The 14,710-nt window shown below is 39.6% G+C and overlaps 1 protein-coding gene across 1 annotated transcript in view; it reads left to right on the forward strand.

Moving 5' to 3' along the window:
- PTPRC (protein tyrosine phosphatase receptor type C) overlaps positions 1-14,710 on the forward strand; it is a 122,058-nt gene that overhangs the window by 76,739 nt on the left and 30,609 nt on the right. Inside the window, exons 10-12 of the mRNA XM_084636343.1 lie at positions 1,836-1,964; positions 7,774-7,929; positions 12,399-12,589. Coding sequence (XP_084492469.1) covers positions 1,836-1,964; positions 7,774-7,929; positions 12,399-12,589 — 476 coding nt within the window. The remainder of the gene's footprint in view (positions 1-1,835; positions 1,965-7,773; positions 7,930-12,398; positions 12,590-14,710) is intronic.

The raw sequence follows: 14,710 nt of genomic DNA on the forward strand, positions 1-14,710 counted from the left end.
TCGTGGATACCGTTCCTGACGGGCTTGTAGTCCATCTTTGTGTGTAATGTTAGTGTAGAGGGCTGACAAAGGAGTTGCTGTCATCATCATGAATAGGTCGGAATATGAATAGGTCGGAATATGAACAAGAGGCTGCTAGGCAGCTTTCCAACATGACTTTCTACAAGCCAAAAAGAAAAGGAGTACTTGTGGTACCTTAGAGACTAACCAATTTATTTGAGCATAAGCTTTTGTGAGCTACAGCTCACTTCATCGGATGCATACTGTGGAAAGTGTAGAAGATCTTATTATATACACACAAAAAGCATGAAAAAATACCTCCTCCCACCGCACTCTCCTGCTGGTAATAGCTTATCTAAAGTGATCACTCTCCTTACAACATGTATGATAATCAAGTTGGGCCATTTCCAGCACAAATCCAGGTTTTCTCACCCCCCCCCCAACACACAAACTCACTCTCCTGCTGGTAATAGCTTATCTAAAGTGACCACTCTCCTTACAATGTGTATGATAATCAAGGTGCCACAAGTACTCCTTTTCTTTTTGCGAACACAGACTAACACTACTCTGAAACCTTTCTACAAGCCATTACCCTCCTAAGATAGCTGGGAGTGCTGGGAGCGTAGGGCCTGAGAAGGGAGTCCACATAGCCAGACAATGCTGCTGTCAGGATGCCAATGCCTGAGATGATGGGGCGTCCAGGATTTCCAGGTTTATAGATCTTGGGTAGCAGATAGAATACCCCAGGTCGCGGTTCCAGGGGTGTGTCTGTGCGGATTTGTTCTTGTGCTTTTTCAGGGAGTTTCTTAAGCAAATGGTGTAGTTTCTTTTGGTAACCCTCAGTGGGATCAGAGGGTAATGGCTTGTAGAAAGTGATGTTGGAGAGGTGTCTAGCAACCTCTTGTTCGTATTCCAACCGATTCTCTGGTCACTCGATTACAGACCTAAAAGTTGCAATTCTTCAACAAAAAAACTTCAGAAACAGACTCCAACGAGAGACTGCTGAATTGGAATTAATTTGCAAACTGGATACAATTAACTTAGGCTTGAATAGAGACTGGGAGTGGATGGGTCATCACACAAAGTAAAACTATTTCCCCATGTTTATTACCCCCCCACCCTCCACTGTTCCTCAGACGTTCTTGTCAACTGCTGGAAATGGCCCACCTTGATTATCACTACAAAAGGTTTTTTCCCCCCGCTCTCCTGCTGGTAATAGCTCACCTTAAGCGATCACTCTGGTTACAGTGTGTATGGTAACACCCATTGCTTCATGTTCTCTATGTATATAAATCTCCCCACTGTATTTTCCACTGAATGCATCCGATGAAGTGAGCTGTAGCTCACGAAAGCTCATGCTCAAATAAATTTGTTAGTCTCTAAGGTGCCACAAGTACTCCTTTTCTTTGTACTTTTTATGTGATTTTAATTTATCTTTTTGCTCAGGTCAGTCACCCACACAAACTACTGCTCCAGTTGGTCCTATTTCTTTAATATTTTGCCACACTATAGTGATGATTCCAAAAATTCATGCTTATTCTCTGAGTTGTCATTGTTTGCATTTTAAATTATGCAGTTTCTACAGCTTATGTATGCACTATATTTGTGTAAAATGGGTTAGAGTTCAATAAATCGTGTGCATTATTATTCACAACTCTATCTCCTGCTAGTGTCTTGCACTAATATGCAATAAAATCTTAATTGCAGCAAGTATTTTTCAAATGCTGGTGTATAATACATATTTTTCATTTCAAATTTGCTGAGCTTTTATAATTTGAAAAATATTTTCTGCATTAAAACAGTGTTATTCCCTCTCCCTTCATTTTGTGTTACAGAACCAGAGAAACCTGAATGTCTTGATCCAGTAACCACAACTTCTGGAAGTGTATCATTCAATTGGAAAGCACCATCAAAAAAAACAAATGGCCCTATTGATGGCTATATAGTGAAATGTTCTGAGGACAGTGAAGGCAAGTATATTTTTCTTTGATATTTGCCACGTAACAGAGATGGATTTCTACATTATGTACAGTGCCTAGCACAATGGGGCCTCTAGGCGCTACCATAACACCCATAATAGTTTACCTGCACAATCACGTCTCTAAAAAGTTTTTTTTCCTTTGATATTATATCAGTTCAATCATGTAATTTATTTTTTATATGATGAAGTTTTTCATGGTCGAGCTCAGTGGACTAGTTTCACCACAGCCAGTTATCATATATTCTGAGAAAGTCAAGGAATTTAGCAATAGGACAAAACAACAGTATCCACTAACAGGCTATTGGGGCCCATCTTGGGTCAGTTGTAAGCAGTGTGCTGAAGGTAGAGTGCATCAGTAATCAACTAATGAATATTCTGGAGTGGCTTATTCCTACTAGAGTATGACTTAAAAGTATAATTTAAAAAAATTAAGAGATCCTTGTTGGAAGAGGATAGGTAATGTTTCATCCCATTATGAAAAATCATGTATAGGAGGAAGATAAAGGAAAAATAAGGAAAATATTAGAGACATTTTTTTTTGGGTTATTTTCCTTGTCCCTCAATCCCCTCTCACCTGCAATTAGCATGACTGGTTTAAGATTTCTGCTTCTTTTCTTTTATAATGATATAGGTTTTGAGTAGAAAGGCAGCCAAAGGCTATGTTGTTCATCTACTCTAATTCTCTCCAGGACTAGAGTAGGCCAACAAGCAACTGTGCCAGTTTCTTGGACTGCCTGGACATCTGGTCTGCTCCCAGACCCAGGCACTACATGAGAATATGTATTTGAAATAGCTAGTAAGGGCTCTGGCTGTTATTTCATCAGAGGGAAAGGCCATGTCCACAAGACTACACAGTCTCAAAGCTCCTGCTTAACTGCTAGATCATTTGTTTCCCTCCTGAAATTCGTTCTGGTCCTGTCTGCTGCCACTACAAGCTCATGAGGCCTCTTCCCATTTCAAGAAATACCTCTGCAGTGCACCCAGGTGGGCTAGCCCATTTGCAGCCAACGGTCTAACAGAAACATATGGGTCATCCTAACACCAGCCTGTGTCTCAAGTGAACCCGCTGTGGCGGCAGCCTACATTTATTGTGAATTTGGGAGGCTGGATCCAAACACTGAGATCCAAGTTAGAAAAAGAAAATTTTGGCAGGGGGGAGAAAGAATGAATTTTGATGTTGGAATAATGGAGGGGAAGGAGGAATATGGATGATTCTGGGATGAACAAGAGAATGGATGGATGGACTTGGAGGCACGGACACCCAGAACTTTCAAAGGAACCCCACTGTAACAGAATTAGTAGGGTTTGCTCAGAAGTTATATGGTCAGGGTGGCTTGATTATACCTGTCAGACTCTGCTTGCCTGCCAGCATTTATACTTTCCATTTTTGAGAAATTGAACCTGACAAGGTATCAGTTTCCAGTTCAGGTCCCAACCCTAAACTTCAGTTTAGTTATTATTTATTAGTAGTATTGTGGTAGTGTCTAGGAACTTTAATCATGGATCAGGGCCCCATTGCATAAGTTACTGTGAAAACACATGTAAAAAAGATGATTCCTGCTTCAAGGGGCTTATGGTTTAACTAATGCAACTCAGCCATTTATTAAATGAATTAGCTAGGTTGGGAGAGGACGTGGTGGTTTTCCTTTGAAGTCCCATTGATGGCACTCCTGAATTGGGGAGCTGGTTTAAAACTCCCAGTTCATTTTCTTAAGATTGAGGAGAGAAGGGAAGAAGTGACGTGCAAGGCATGTGGGGGAAGCCAAATGACTGGCAAAGGAACTGGTGAACACTTCACCCTCTGTCTGCCTTTCCAGGCATACTCTGTGCTAGTTTAAAAGGAAACCCCATCTAAATCCATTATTTTAAATGGAGGAGGAAGGAAAATAGGGCAGAACAAACAATTTTTGATTGTATTGTTTTTTTGAAAGGGAAGGATTTCTCCTCCTGCTATAGCCCCTTTAAACTGCTGGTTGATGCATAAGGGGCTATAAACATACTGGAGGCTGCACCGGGCCCCAGAGCAGCCCTGAGAAAGGAGCAAGGTGACTTTAAGACACCTTTTCCCTGCCCTCCATGGGCTGCACCTGTGCTGTGCCTCCTGGAGGTGCAGCACAGAATCTCAGCCAAAGTTTTTTCCTTATTTCCATTTTGTTTTTCCCTTTTACAATAAGGGGCAGAGAGAACCTCCTCTTTGTAGTGGTGAGGTTCTGCTTATTCATGGCTGAGAGCTGGTAGATGGCTGTAACACCATCAAAAACTGAACTGACCTATCCAGAACATAGCTTTGACTAAACAACACCTACTGGCAAACTCTAATAAGAAATTTCTCCAGGCAGTAAAAATGAGGGGTAGCCAGCAATTGAAAAAAGAAAAGGAGTACTTGTGGCACCTTAGAGACTAACCAATTTATTTGAGCATGAGCTTTCATGAGCTACAGCTCACTTCATTGGATGCAGCAATTGAAGTGCCTAAATAGAAGGTGATTGAAAAAAACAGATATACTACATAGCTACTAATCATCAGCACTGGATGTTACACATCTAAGATCTCTGAAGAAATATAGGAGTAAAGTGGGAAAGAGTTGTTACCAAAAATGTCCAATCTCTCATTAAAATCAACTACTATATTCCAGAAGGGGAGGGGAGGAAATGTTGTGAGTATCTTTTTATTTTTATTTTTTTTAATGGTTGTAGGGCTGAGTCTGAGAATTACTGACCAGGAAGCCTACAGTACAGGGGAAAGTGGTTAAAACAATTAAAGAGAGTTAAGGAAACTGAATAGTCATGGGATAAGAAATAATATACTGTCATGAATTATATCTGGCTCAAATACAGAAAACAAAGAGAAGAAAACATCGCCAATTTTCAACGTAATGGTAAAGATTAACAGTGTGGTGTGCTAAAGATCTGTTTTTGGACCAGAATTGTTTATATGCACTAATGATCTGGGAAAGGGGATGAACGGTGAAGTGACAGCCAATGTCCCGAAATTATTTAGGTAGACTAGAGAAGACTAAGGAATTTTAGATATAGGCAAGAGAGAAGCAGATGAAATTCAGTGCTGGCAAATGCAAGGTAATGCACACTAGAAGAAATAACACATACTTTTTTAACAATCATTCCATACTGTTTAATCCAGGCAAGTAGTTAGCCAGACACTGTACAAAACAAGCTATATTCCTTAGACTAAAAGCAGGAGAACCAAGCAGCTACAGGTTATGCTTCCATGTCCGGTCACTTATATAAAATTACACAAAAACAAACAAAAAAACCTACATTACAAGAACATTCAGGATGCAAAGTCAAGCGCTCAAAATGTAGGAAATGCGAGAATTAAGATTATCGATGCAACCTTAATTCAGCCCTGGTGGGCAAATGCATTAAGATACAGTCTTTGCTGACATGATCATACTTTTTCCCCAGGCCTCATTCAGTAAATAGTGTAGATGGTGCTCACTGAATAGTTAACTATTCATTATTTCTTTTTATCTTCATCATTCAGTGTGTGGCTCAATGCATTGTTTACTGAATAGTATTCAAATTGTATACTACACAGAGAATTTTTAATTTCCTTGTGAGCTTCTCTATTGTGCTCATCACCTTTGTATCTGAGTGCTTGAAAAACATTAATTTATTTTCATAACACCCCTCAGGTAGGGAGGTGGTATTATTATCCCCATTTTACATATGTGGAACTGAGGCACATAGAAATTAAGGCTAAAATTGTCAAAAATGTCTACTAATTTGGGAATACCAATTTGAGATGCCTAGAGCTTAATTCTTCAGCACACTTAACATTTTTATACCATTTTATATGTTCAGATCACACATCCTTAACTGCCTTAAGCATGAGAACATCCCTTCTCTTACTACAATCCCTTGCTTAATTCACTACACACCTTCCAGCTTCTCTAACAAATGAGGCAGAGGTCCTACACAGTCTCCTTTACTACACAGCCCTGATTTATCCCCAGAGCAGGTTCATCCTGTGACCTGAAGGAGGCAGGGGTCCTGTGGAAAATATAGTATGTCCTTATGTAATTAAACACTGTGTCATAATGCATATACAGGAGGGGGGAGAATTGAGGTTGCATTTTCTAACTTCTGAGTGCTTGACTTTGAAACCTTAACTTTATTTTAATGTATTTTTCTCCTACATTTTTTAAAAAAAAACAAAGAACAAATTACATCAAAATTAATAAAACAGGGAATAGGGGACTAAAGATATGTAATCACTGGAGAGCATTCCCTTTACAGAACCTGAAACTGAACCTAGGAGTCCTGAGTCTCTCTATTCCTCTACTGTCAGCAAATAGCTGTGAAACCAACTGGCAAAGTGTGTGTGTCATTCTCCTTTGAGTGCCTGGGCCACATAGCGGATAACAGCCATGACTGCTACCAGTTATGCCATTAGTTCAAGGTCAAGTGATACATTAGTTCAAGTCTGTGCTGTAGATCTAAAGGTGTGAACCATGCTGATCTCCTCAGTTGGGGGCGATTATGGTTCCACATGATGGAATTTTTGTTTTTTAAGAGTATTTAAAAATTCAGAAATTACATTAAAAACAATGCTAAAAGAATGTTAGGGTTGCAAAGTCAATAAATCACAAGTTAAGGAATGGTGAAATTAAGATTGCCTGTGCAATCTTAATTCAGATCCCTTGTGCATATGCATTATTACACTGTCTTTAATTATATGATCACACACTAATTTGTTGGGACCCCTACCTCATTCAGTGCACGGGACAGATGATGCTGTTGAACTGAATCAATGCTGTGTAGTGAAGGAGACTGTTGTGTGCAGGACCCCTGCATCACTGGTAGTAGAAGTTGGAAGATGTGTGACAAAAAGGCATAAAACTGCAGGAGAAAAGGTTGCCTCTCAGTTAAGGATGTTGAACACCATCCTAGAGAATCGGATTCTATCCCTGCCTCAGCCAGAGAGTTCCTGTGATACTGGTTAAGTCACTTAAACCAAACTTTTCATAGGCAGCCCCTAATTGTGTGTTCCTCATTTTCTGACTGCCCAACATGAGACACCGTATGGCTAGATGTGCTGAAGCGGTGAGTGTTCATAATTACAACTGAAGTCAATGGTAGCTTGTCCTTTGAAAATATAAACTGCTATACAAATGCTAAATACTCTGAAAGATCAATCCCTAGGTTTTTCAAGTTGAGCACCAAGAATAAATGCACACTTGACAATTTTGGCCTTAATTGATCTGTGCCTCAATCTCCAGCTCTAAAACAGGGATAATAATACCACCTAATCTTACAAGGTAGATAAATTCATCAACATTTATGAAGCCCTCAGATACTGTGATGGGAGTACCATAGAAACATCTTTGAATAATTGTGTAATCAGCGCAGGAATTGAATCGTGTGTTAAATAAGGCCTGGGACCACCTGTTGAACATGGAGGATAAAATTAATATTTAATAGCAACCCATCCATTGAATAAGGCAGGGGTCCCGTGGAAAAAAGTAGTCTGTGATATAATTTAACCCCATCATGAAGCATACACATGAGGGGGTCTAATTAAGGTTTCATTGGCAACCTTAATTCTGGCATTTCCTAACTTTTGCTTGGTACTTTTAATACTGTGTGGGTGGGTGTGGCCAGGAACAATTACCCCTCTGGCCAGTTTAATCCTTAACTGTCCATTTCAGGAGTTCTTGCACCTTTACTGGCCATCCTTTGGAAACAGGAATATTGACTTTGATACAGTATACCAGTTCCTATGTTCAAAGTATGAAATGCTAATTTAATCTTTCCTTTTTTTTTAAATAGGAAAGGATGTTGGTAACAACACTTCTTATAACTGTACAGGATTTCATCCTTACACAAAATATAATGTGTCAGTTAACACATACACCAATACGAAGAAGGGACGACTAGAATGTAGTGTAGAACCTTTGTTTTATTGGGGATACACAAATTCATCAAGTAAGTTTATTTATTTATTTCTCTGGGAAATACAAAGAGTTAATATGTGAATGCAACCAGTCACATTGTCACTTGAATCACTAGTTATGAATTTATTACTCTACTCAATTTACAATAAATTGAAAATTTTGGTTCAGACTGTTTGTGTTAATATTCACATCTTATGTTTAGTTCTTACCAAGCTTTCAGCACATAGTATTGATACCATGTTCTTTATATTATGTTGTTTAACACTGACATTTTAAAAGTTCTTTCATACCTATTGCACTGATGAACTTTAAGGTTTTTTCACACTTGAACTTTTAAGTTTAACACAAAATGCAAATGTAGGTTTTTAAAAAGCATATCAAATATATTTACTTACAGCACCACAATGCCAGTAAAAATGAAATAAAATTGTATCCTGTGAATAGTCACATTTAGCTAGATTGGATTATTTGACCTTGCCCCTCTCAGTGTAGGGCTCAAGCTCTACTTCCATGGTATTTCTCTATTTTTTTAACCCCTTCTCTACTTTCAAGGTATCAACCTTTTCCCGTTTGTCTGTCCTTTTCCTTCAATATTTTAGACTGGGTCTACAAAAGGAATTGTTTTCAAAAGTTTCCCACCATTGCCACCTCCAGTTCACTACCACCTCCGGCAGCTATGCTGTAAGTGCTAGAGTAGATTGATGAGAGGTGTTTTAAACCTTTGTGTCACCTAACCCTAATCAGAGAAGAACAACATGACCTGGTTGTTGCTGGTGTCTTGAATATATTGATGTTCCCATCATTGTTTAAAAGTTCCAAGCCATTCCCACATCTCATCATAAAGCTCAGGATCTTCTTTTTATGTACTATGGTTTCTTTCAAGCTTTTCCGGTTCTGGAATCTCTTTCTCTTCCCTTTGCTTTCTTTCTGCCTTCTCTCTTCATCCTTCTGCTCTTAGTTTGATAAATGTTAATGTCTAATGAAAAGCGATAATGCAAAAGTCCTGCTAATGCTTGCTATGGCATCTCTTACATCTGAAGCCAGAAGTGTTAAATGGGAACCTGTCTTAAATACCTCTTCTTGAAGAAATATTGCTTGAAGTCCTCAGCCTACTACTTTGATTTTTTGTAATAATGACATGCTTAACCACAGTTTTAACTCATATCATTATCCAAAAACACGAGAGGTACAAAGTTCATATGAATATTTTTCTCTCCGGCCTTTATTAACTGTAGTTTCCATCTTAATCAAAAAGTTCTCAAATGAATTAATTACATTTATTTCTGGAAACCAATTTTCCTTTTAGAGAACAAACAAGCAGAACGGTCTGTTTTACATCACTGCTGCTGCTATGACACTTGGAAGAGGTGTATTTCTTTTTCTCCTGCTCACTAGGAACAATTAAAAGATTAAAAGATCTAGGCTCGATCTTAGATCTTCTGGAAAGAGCAGAGAGCAACAGACTAATGGTGATATTCTGTACTGTGCTTCTAAATGCCATGGGCAAGTTTTTAAACCACCTCAGCATCCTTCCAATTATGGACTGCTCCCCAAACTCAAGCAGCCACCGGCATAGTATAGATACTCCAGAAGGCCTTTCTAAGTTACAGCAGTCTCCCAGGGCTGGCCTATGGGATACAGCATCTGCCCAGAATCTCTACAGCACTGTGCGCTGTGGCTATGTCTCCAATACACCCCTACTTTCCCAACCCCATTTCTGACATGCCCCTGCTGTCTTCTAACCCTAGTACCCAGTGCTTGAGAGGGGGATCCTCAAAAAACAGACTGTAACTGTCTTCCTCAGTCCCTGCAATCGGGGAATTCTCCCCCCTCCCCAACTGTATCCAAGACTTTTAGAACCCCTTTATGCCACTCCATCCCCATTACTTATCATGAAGGGGTCAGAGCAAAGATGAAAATCTTACCATAGGAATCTAGAGATGTGGGATCTGATTTCTAGGGGACAAAAAAGCTGCACTAGGATCCCATCATAGAGTTTAGTACTCTTTCTTGGTGTTAAATGGGCAGCAATTGTACAGCAGACCATACACATCATCCTTCCTTGGGGAGTCCCTGTGCCTTCATGTTGGCTCTGGGTCATCTACTATATATCAAGTTTTACTTATTTAGTGAGGGAAAAGTCAAGATGTAGTTAGTAGCTGCAGGCAATGTAATGAACAGTTGGTGCATTGATAAACTTGTCTATTAGATCTACTTTGGTCGCGTAGATGCCCCCCTCAGGTCTATTCCTCTAGACGAAGCCAAAAACTCTTTGATCCTTAAGCCTTACTGGTATGGGTCTGACCCTAAATCTGGTGACTTTGGGTCCTTCACAATCTTGTCTGGGCCCTTTTGCATTGTCTGTTTACTGGCTACGGGGTCACTGATTCGGATTCCTCTATTTGACAGCCGGGCCAGAATTGCAAAACAGGTAACAAATCTGATCCCTCCAAAGCTACTTTCTTGGGCATAAACAATGAGGAGTCCTTGTGGCACCTTAGAGACTAACGAATTTATTTAGACATAAGCTTTCATGGGCTAAAACCCACTTCATCAGATGCATGGAGTAAAAAATACAGTAGGCAGTATAAATATACAGCACATGAAAAGATGGGAGTAGCCTTACCAAGTGTGGGGTCAGTGCTAATGAGGCCAATTCAATTAAAAAGCAGACTTCAGCGAGAAACTGTAGAACTGGAATTAATTTGCAAACTTGACACCATAAAATTAGGCCTGAATACAGACTGGGAGTGGCTGGGTCACTACAAAAAATAATTTCCCCTCTGTTGATATTCACCCCTTCTTGTCAACTGTTGGGAATGGGCCACATCCACCCTAATTGAACTGGGCTCATTAGCACTGACCCCCCACTCGGTAAGGCAACTCCAATCTTTTCATGTGCTGTATATTTATACCTGCCTACTGTATTTTTCACTCAATGCGCCTGATGAAGTGGGTAATAACCCACAAAAGTTTAAGCCCAAATAAATTTGTTAGTCTCTAAGGTGCCAGAAGGACTCCTCATTGTTTTTGCCGATACAGACTAACACGGCTACCCCTCTAAAACTTTTCTTGGGTATATCATTCCAAGCATCCCATATAAAGATCCTTCCACGGCCTTATGCCTTCAGGCTTTAACTCCAAGCCTGTATTTCAGTTCAATGCTCCCTTCTGTTCCAGAACTCCCTTCAAATTAAAATAGTCCTCTGTTGCAGCCTTCTGTCTAAGAGGAGGTCCACTTCCCAACCTGCTATAAAACCCAGTCCAACAAAGAAATTAACAGAAGGAGAACAATGTTCAGTTCAAACTTTCTTCACAAATTTGGCTGCTCATAAAGGTTCCTCCCTGAATTTGCACTTTTTCAGCAACAAAATGTTGTCCAGCTTTAGTAGAGAGCCACCTACTTTTAGTCATCAGAACTCACTTAATATTTGCCAACTGCTAACAAAATGGAATGTCTCAAGCAAAGACTGCCAGCTCCTTACAATGTCCTCAAGGAGAGAACAACCTAATGAGACCATTTTCCCTTTAAGAGGTAGGCAAAGACACAGTCTGATGGCATTCTTCCCTCTCCCACAAACAAGCCTCCTCAAGAAAGGCTTCTTATGTCTGGAGTGCTATTTCAGTAGTGTGCCTAGTTACCTACCTGCTTTCAGGATTATCTGGGAAGACTACATACAATTCATATATCAGTTCTCCATTGAAATGAAGATTAAAGATGATACTCATGATTTATTTCATATATATTTTGAAATAATCTTTACATAAAAATGCACTCCCTTAAGGAAAATTTACCCCAGGATGAAGGGTCTACACCAAGCCTTCCACAGCACTTATGCCTGGAATAATGGTTTTACATGATAATGAGAATCTTCCATGGGCTCTCTGCAATGGGGTGAATTTCATCCATAGAAAATGTGGATTTCTGCCACTTTTCATTAGCAACCTCCCCCCCAAAGGCCCTTTTGTGAAATATATATTAAGTAGGGTAATAAACCACAGACTAGACTTGCTGCCATTCTCTTCTAAGTACCGCTATAAAATTCAGTATTTACCGAACGTTCAAGAATTATTTATTATTATGATACATGATAGTTATCAAACTCACATGCACAATGTCTTTGCCTGTGAAACAATCTCGTCTGTATAACAGTCTCCCAAATGAAGAATGATACTAGGAGGAAATGGATCAGTTACTGTGCCATGTATCGTTATAACAGGACCACAGGCAGATCTCTCTTATTAAACAATCTCCTATCACAGTCTTATTCCAGTTTATGGAGGTACCAATTCAACAAAGTGCTTAAGCACATGCTTAACTTAAGCATATGAGCAGTGCTATTGACTTTGCTGAATCAGGATTAGGGGGTGAAATATAATAAATCTATCAGTGATACATGTAGGTAGCAATTAGTGGAAAAATGGGTAAAAACATAACTGTTAAAATGTTTGATTCCAAAATATTAAAATACAAAATGGTGACATTTCTTCTATAAACAGAACCAGGTGCAGTGAAGATTATCAGTATAAGTCAACCACACAACAATGTTGTCCACATTAAGTGTGAGGGGCATGAACCAAATGGCAAATTACAAATTTTCAGTTTGAAATGGGATGGAAAAGTCATTAACCGATCCGAGTGTGATTTTCGTCAAGAAAATCTTTATTACTTGACCACATATGACATTGAGGTAAGTTTTATATATATGTAGATTTAGATGGATATATAGTTAATTTCACCACAAAATTATTGGTAGTGCCATTTTTTAAAAAAAGTTGTATTGTGTCTATTTTTAATCAAAAATTACTCTGCTATGGTAAAGCTCTTTTCTTAGTAGAACTAATATTTTATAGTTTAAAATATTTGTAAATGTGATGATTACTGATCACGATCCACATCTGCACTTTGGTGTTTATATTACATTTCAGGCTCAGTAGTATCTAATATATGTAATTTTCAATTCTGGGAGACTGAGGGATGCAGGTGTGCCAGAACTTGGGTAGGGCTATGCAGATAATCCTTAGCAAATAAATACTTTTAGAGTGAGTTTGTGTGTGTGGTTTTTGGGAGGGGGGTGAGGGGGTGAGAGAACCTGGATTTGTGCAGGAAATGGCCCAACTTGATTATCATGCACATTGTGTAAAGAGTTGTCACTTTGGATGGGCTATCACCAGCAGGAGAGTGAATTTGTGTTGGGGGGGTGGAGGGTGAGAAAACCTGGATTTGTGCTGGAAATGGCCCAACCTGATGATCACTTTAGATAAGCTATTACCAGCAGGACAGTGGGGTGGGAGGAGGTATTGTTTCATATTCTCTGTGTATATATAAAGTCTGCTGCAGTTTCCACGGTATGCATCCGATGAAGTGAGCTGTAGCTCACGAAAGCTCATGCTCAAATAAATTGGTTAGTCTCTAAGGTGCCACAAGTACTCCTTTTCTTTTTGCGAATACAGACTAACACGGCTGTTACTCTGAAACCTAATTTTTCACTATGGATTCTTGAGGTTATCCAGTGTTATTCCTGATATTTATTATATACTCATGGGTTGATTAAGATGACTCAGGGATCAGATCTCATTCCCACCAGATGAGACTTTGGGCAGACTTTTCACACACCTCGATTGATCCTTCACCTTACAGAGAAAAACACTGATCCATGTGTCATGCCTGCTCAGTGTAGTGCTTTGTTCCCTTTTAGTGGTGCCTAGACCAAATAGAGATTGATGAGCTTGCTACAGCCTCAGTTAAGAGAGGATGATTTTTTTAGCTCGAGCAGTAGACACTTACATGTTAAGATTTAGAGGTCTTGAGTTCAGTCCCTGCTGCTGCTGGGTGTCAGTATTACATATTCAAATCATATCTGTCTTCTGAGCTCTCTCAGATAAAGTTTTCCCTCTCCTGAATGCCTCCCTCTGGTTTCCTCCCCCATCTTCCTCCCTTCCACTATGGACAGGGACAGAGATCTCCTCCTGGCATTTTATCTTTGTAGCATTTATTACTCTCCTTATAAAGTCTGTGTACTATATCTATCACTTCTTTGGAACATTTCCAGGCCCTGGTAGCTGCTCCCATATGTTAGTTCAGCTAAGACAGCACCTAGGAAGCAGGCTTGAAGTTCAGCTTCTTTCAGGAATCAATATCTGCCCTTTTTCTTCACTCTTCTCCTGCCTTCTTCTTGCCTTGCTAATGAATGGCAGCTTTACAGAGTGGATGCTAGTCTCTCTGGGATTTGTTCATTCATTTTATACTTTGAATTCAGAAACAATCTGCAAAAAAAGGAAGAGGGACTGAGATTGTCCTAACTGTTGGAGTTGAGTACAGTCTTCTTTTGCGGGCTCATCTTGCACCACCTGCACTAATCCCCCTGGCTACAACAGGACTAAGATTCTAGTGTGGTTTCCAAAGAGTGACCCAGGATTTAGTCTGTTCTGCCTGATCCTGGCTGGGGAAGTCAGATAGGGTCTTCTAGGCAGCGACAGTAGGATTCTGGATCTGGGTCTACCCAAGAGTCATTGGAACTTGTTATGTTCACAGAAGTTAGATAAAAACATAAACAATAAATACTCTTGCTGGAAGGTTGTAACGTAAACTACTTTATTTCTAAGAATTCAAAATGATAATTCACAAGAACCCCAAAACAGAGAGAGAACAGGCAGGCTGCTTCGTAAAACAGCAAAGCACAACTAATCCCACTTTACTCTAGGCTGTCTGTCTGCTGACTGCCTACAGGGAGAAACATGAAACCCCCCACAACTCTTAAAGTCTTAGCTTTCAATTCCAGTACAGTCCTCAATACATGAGAGAACTGATT

Source organism: Lepidochelys olivacea, assembly GCF_965140295.1.
Source record: "Lepidochelys olivacea isolate rLepOli2 genome assembly, chromosome: 8".
In the NCBI taxonomy this organism is placed as follows: domain Eukaryota; kingdom Metazoa; phylum Chordata; order Testudines; family Cheloniidae; genus Lepidochelys; species Lepidochelys olivacea.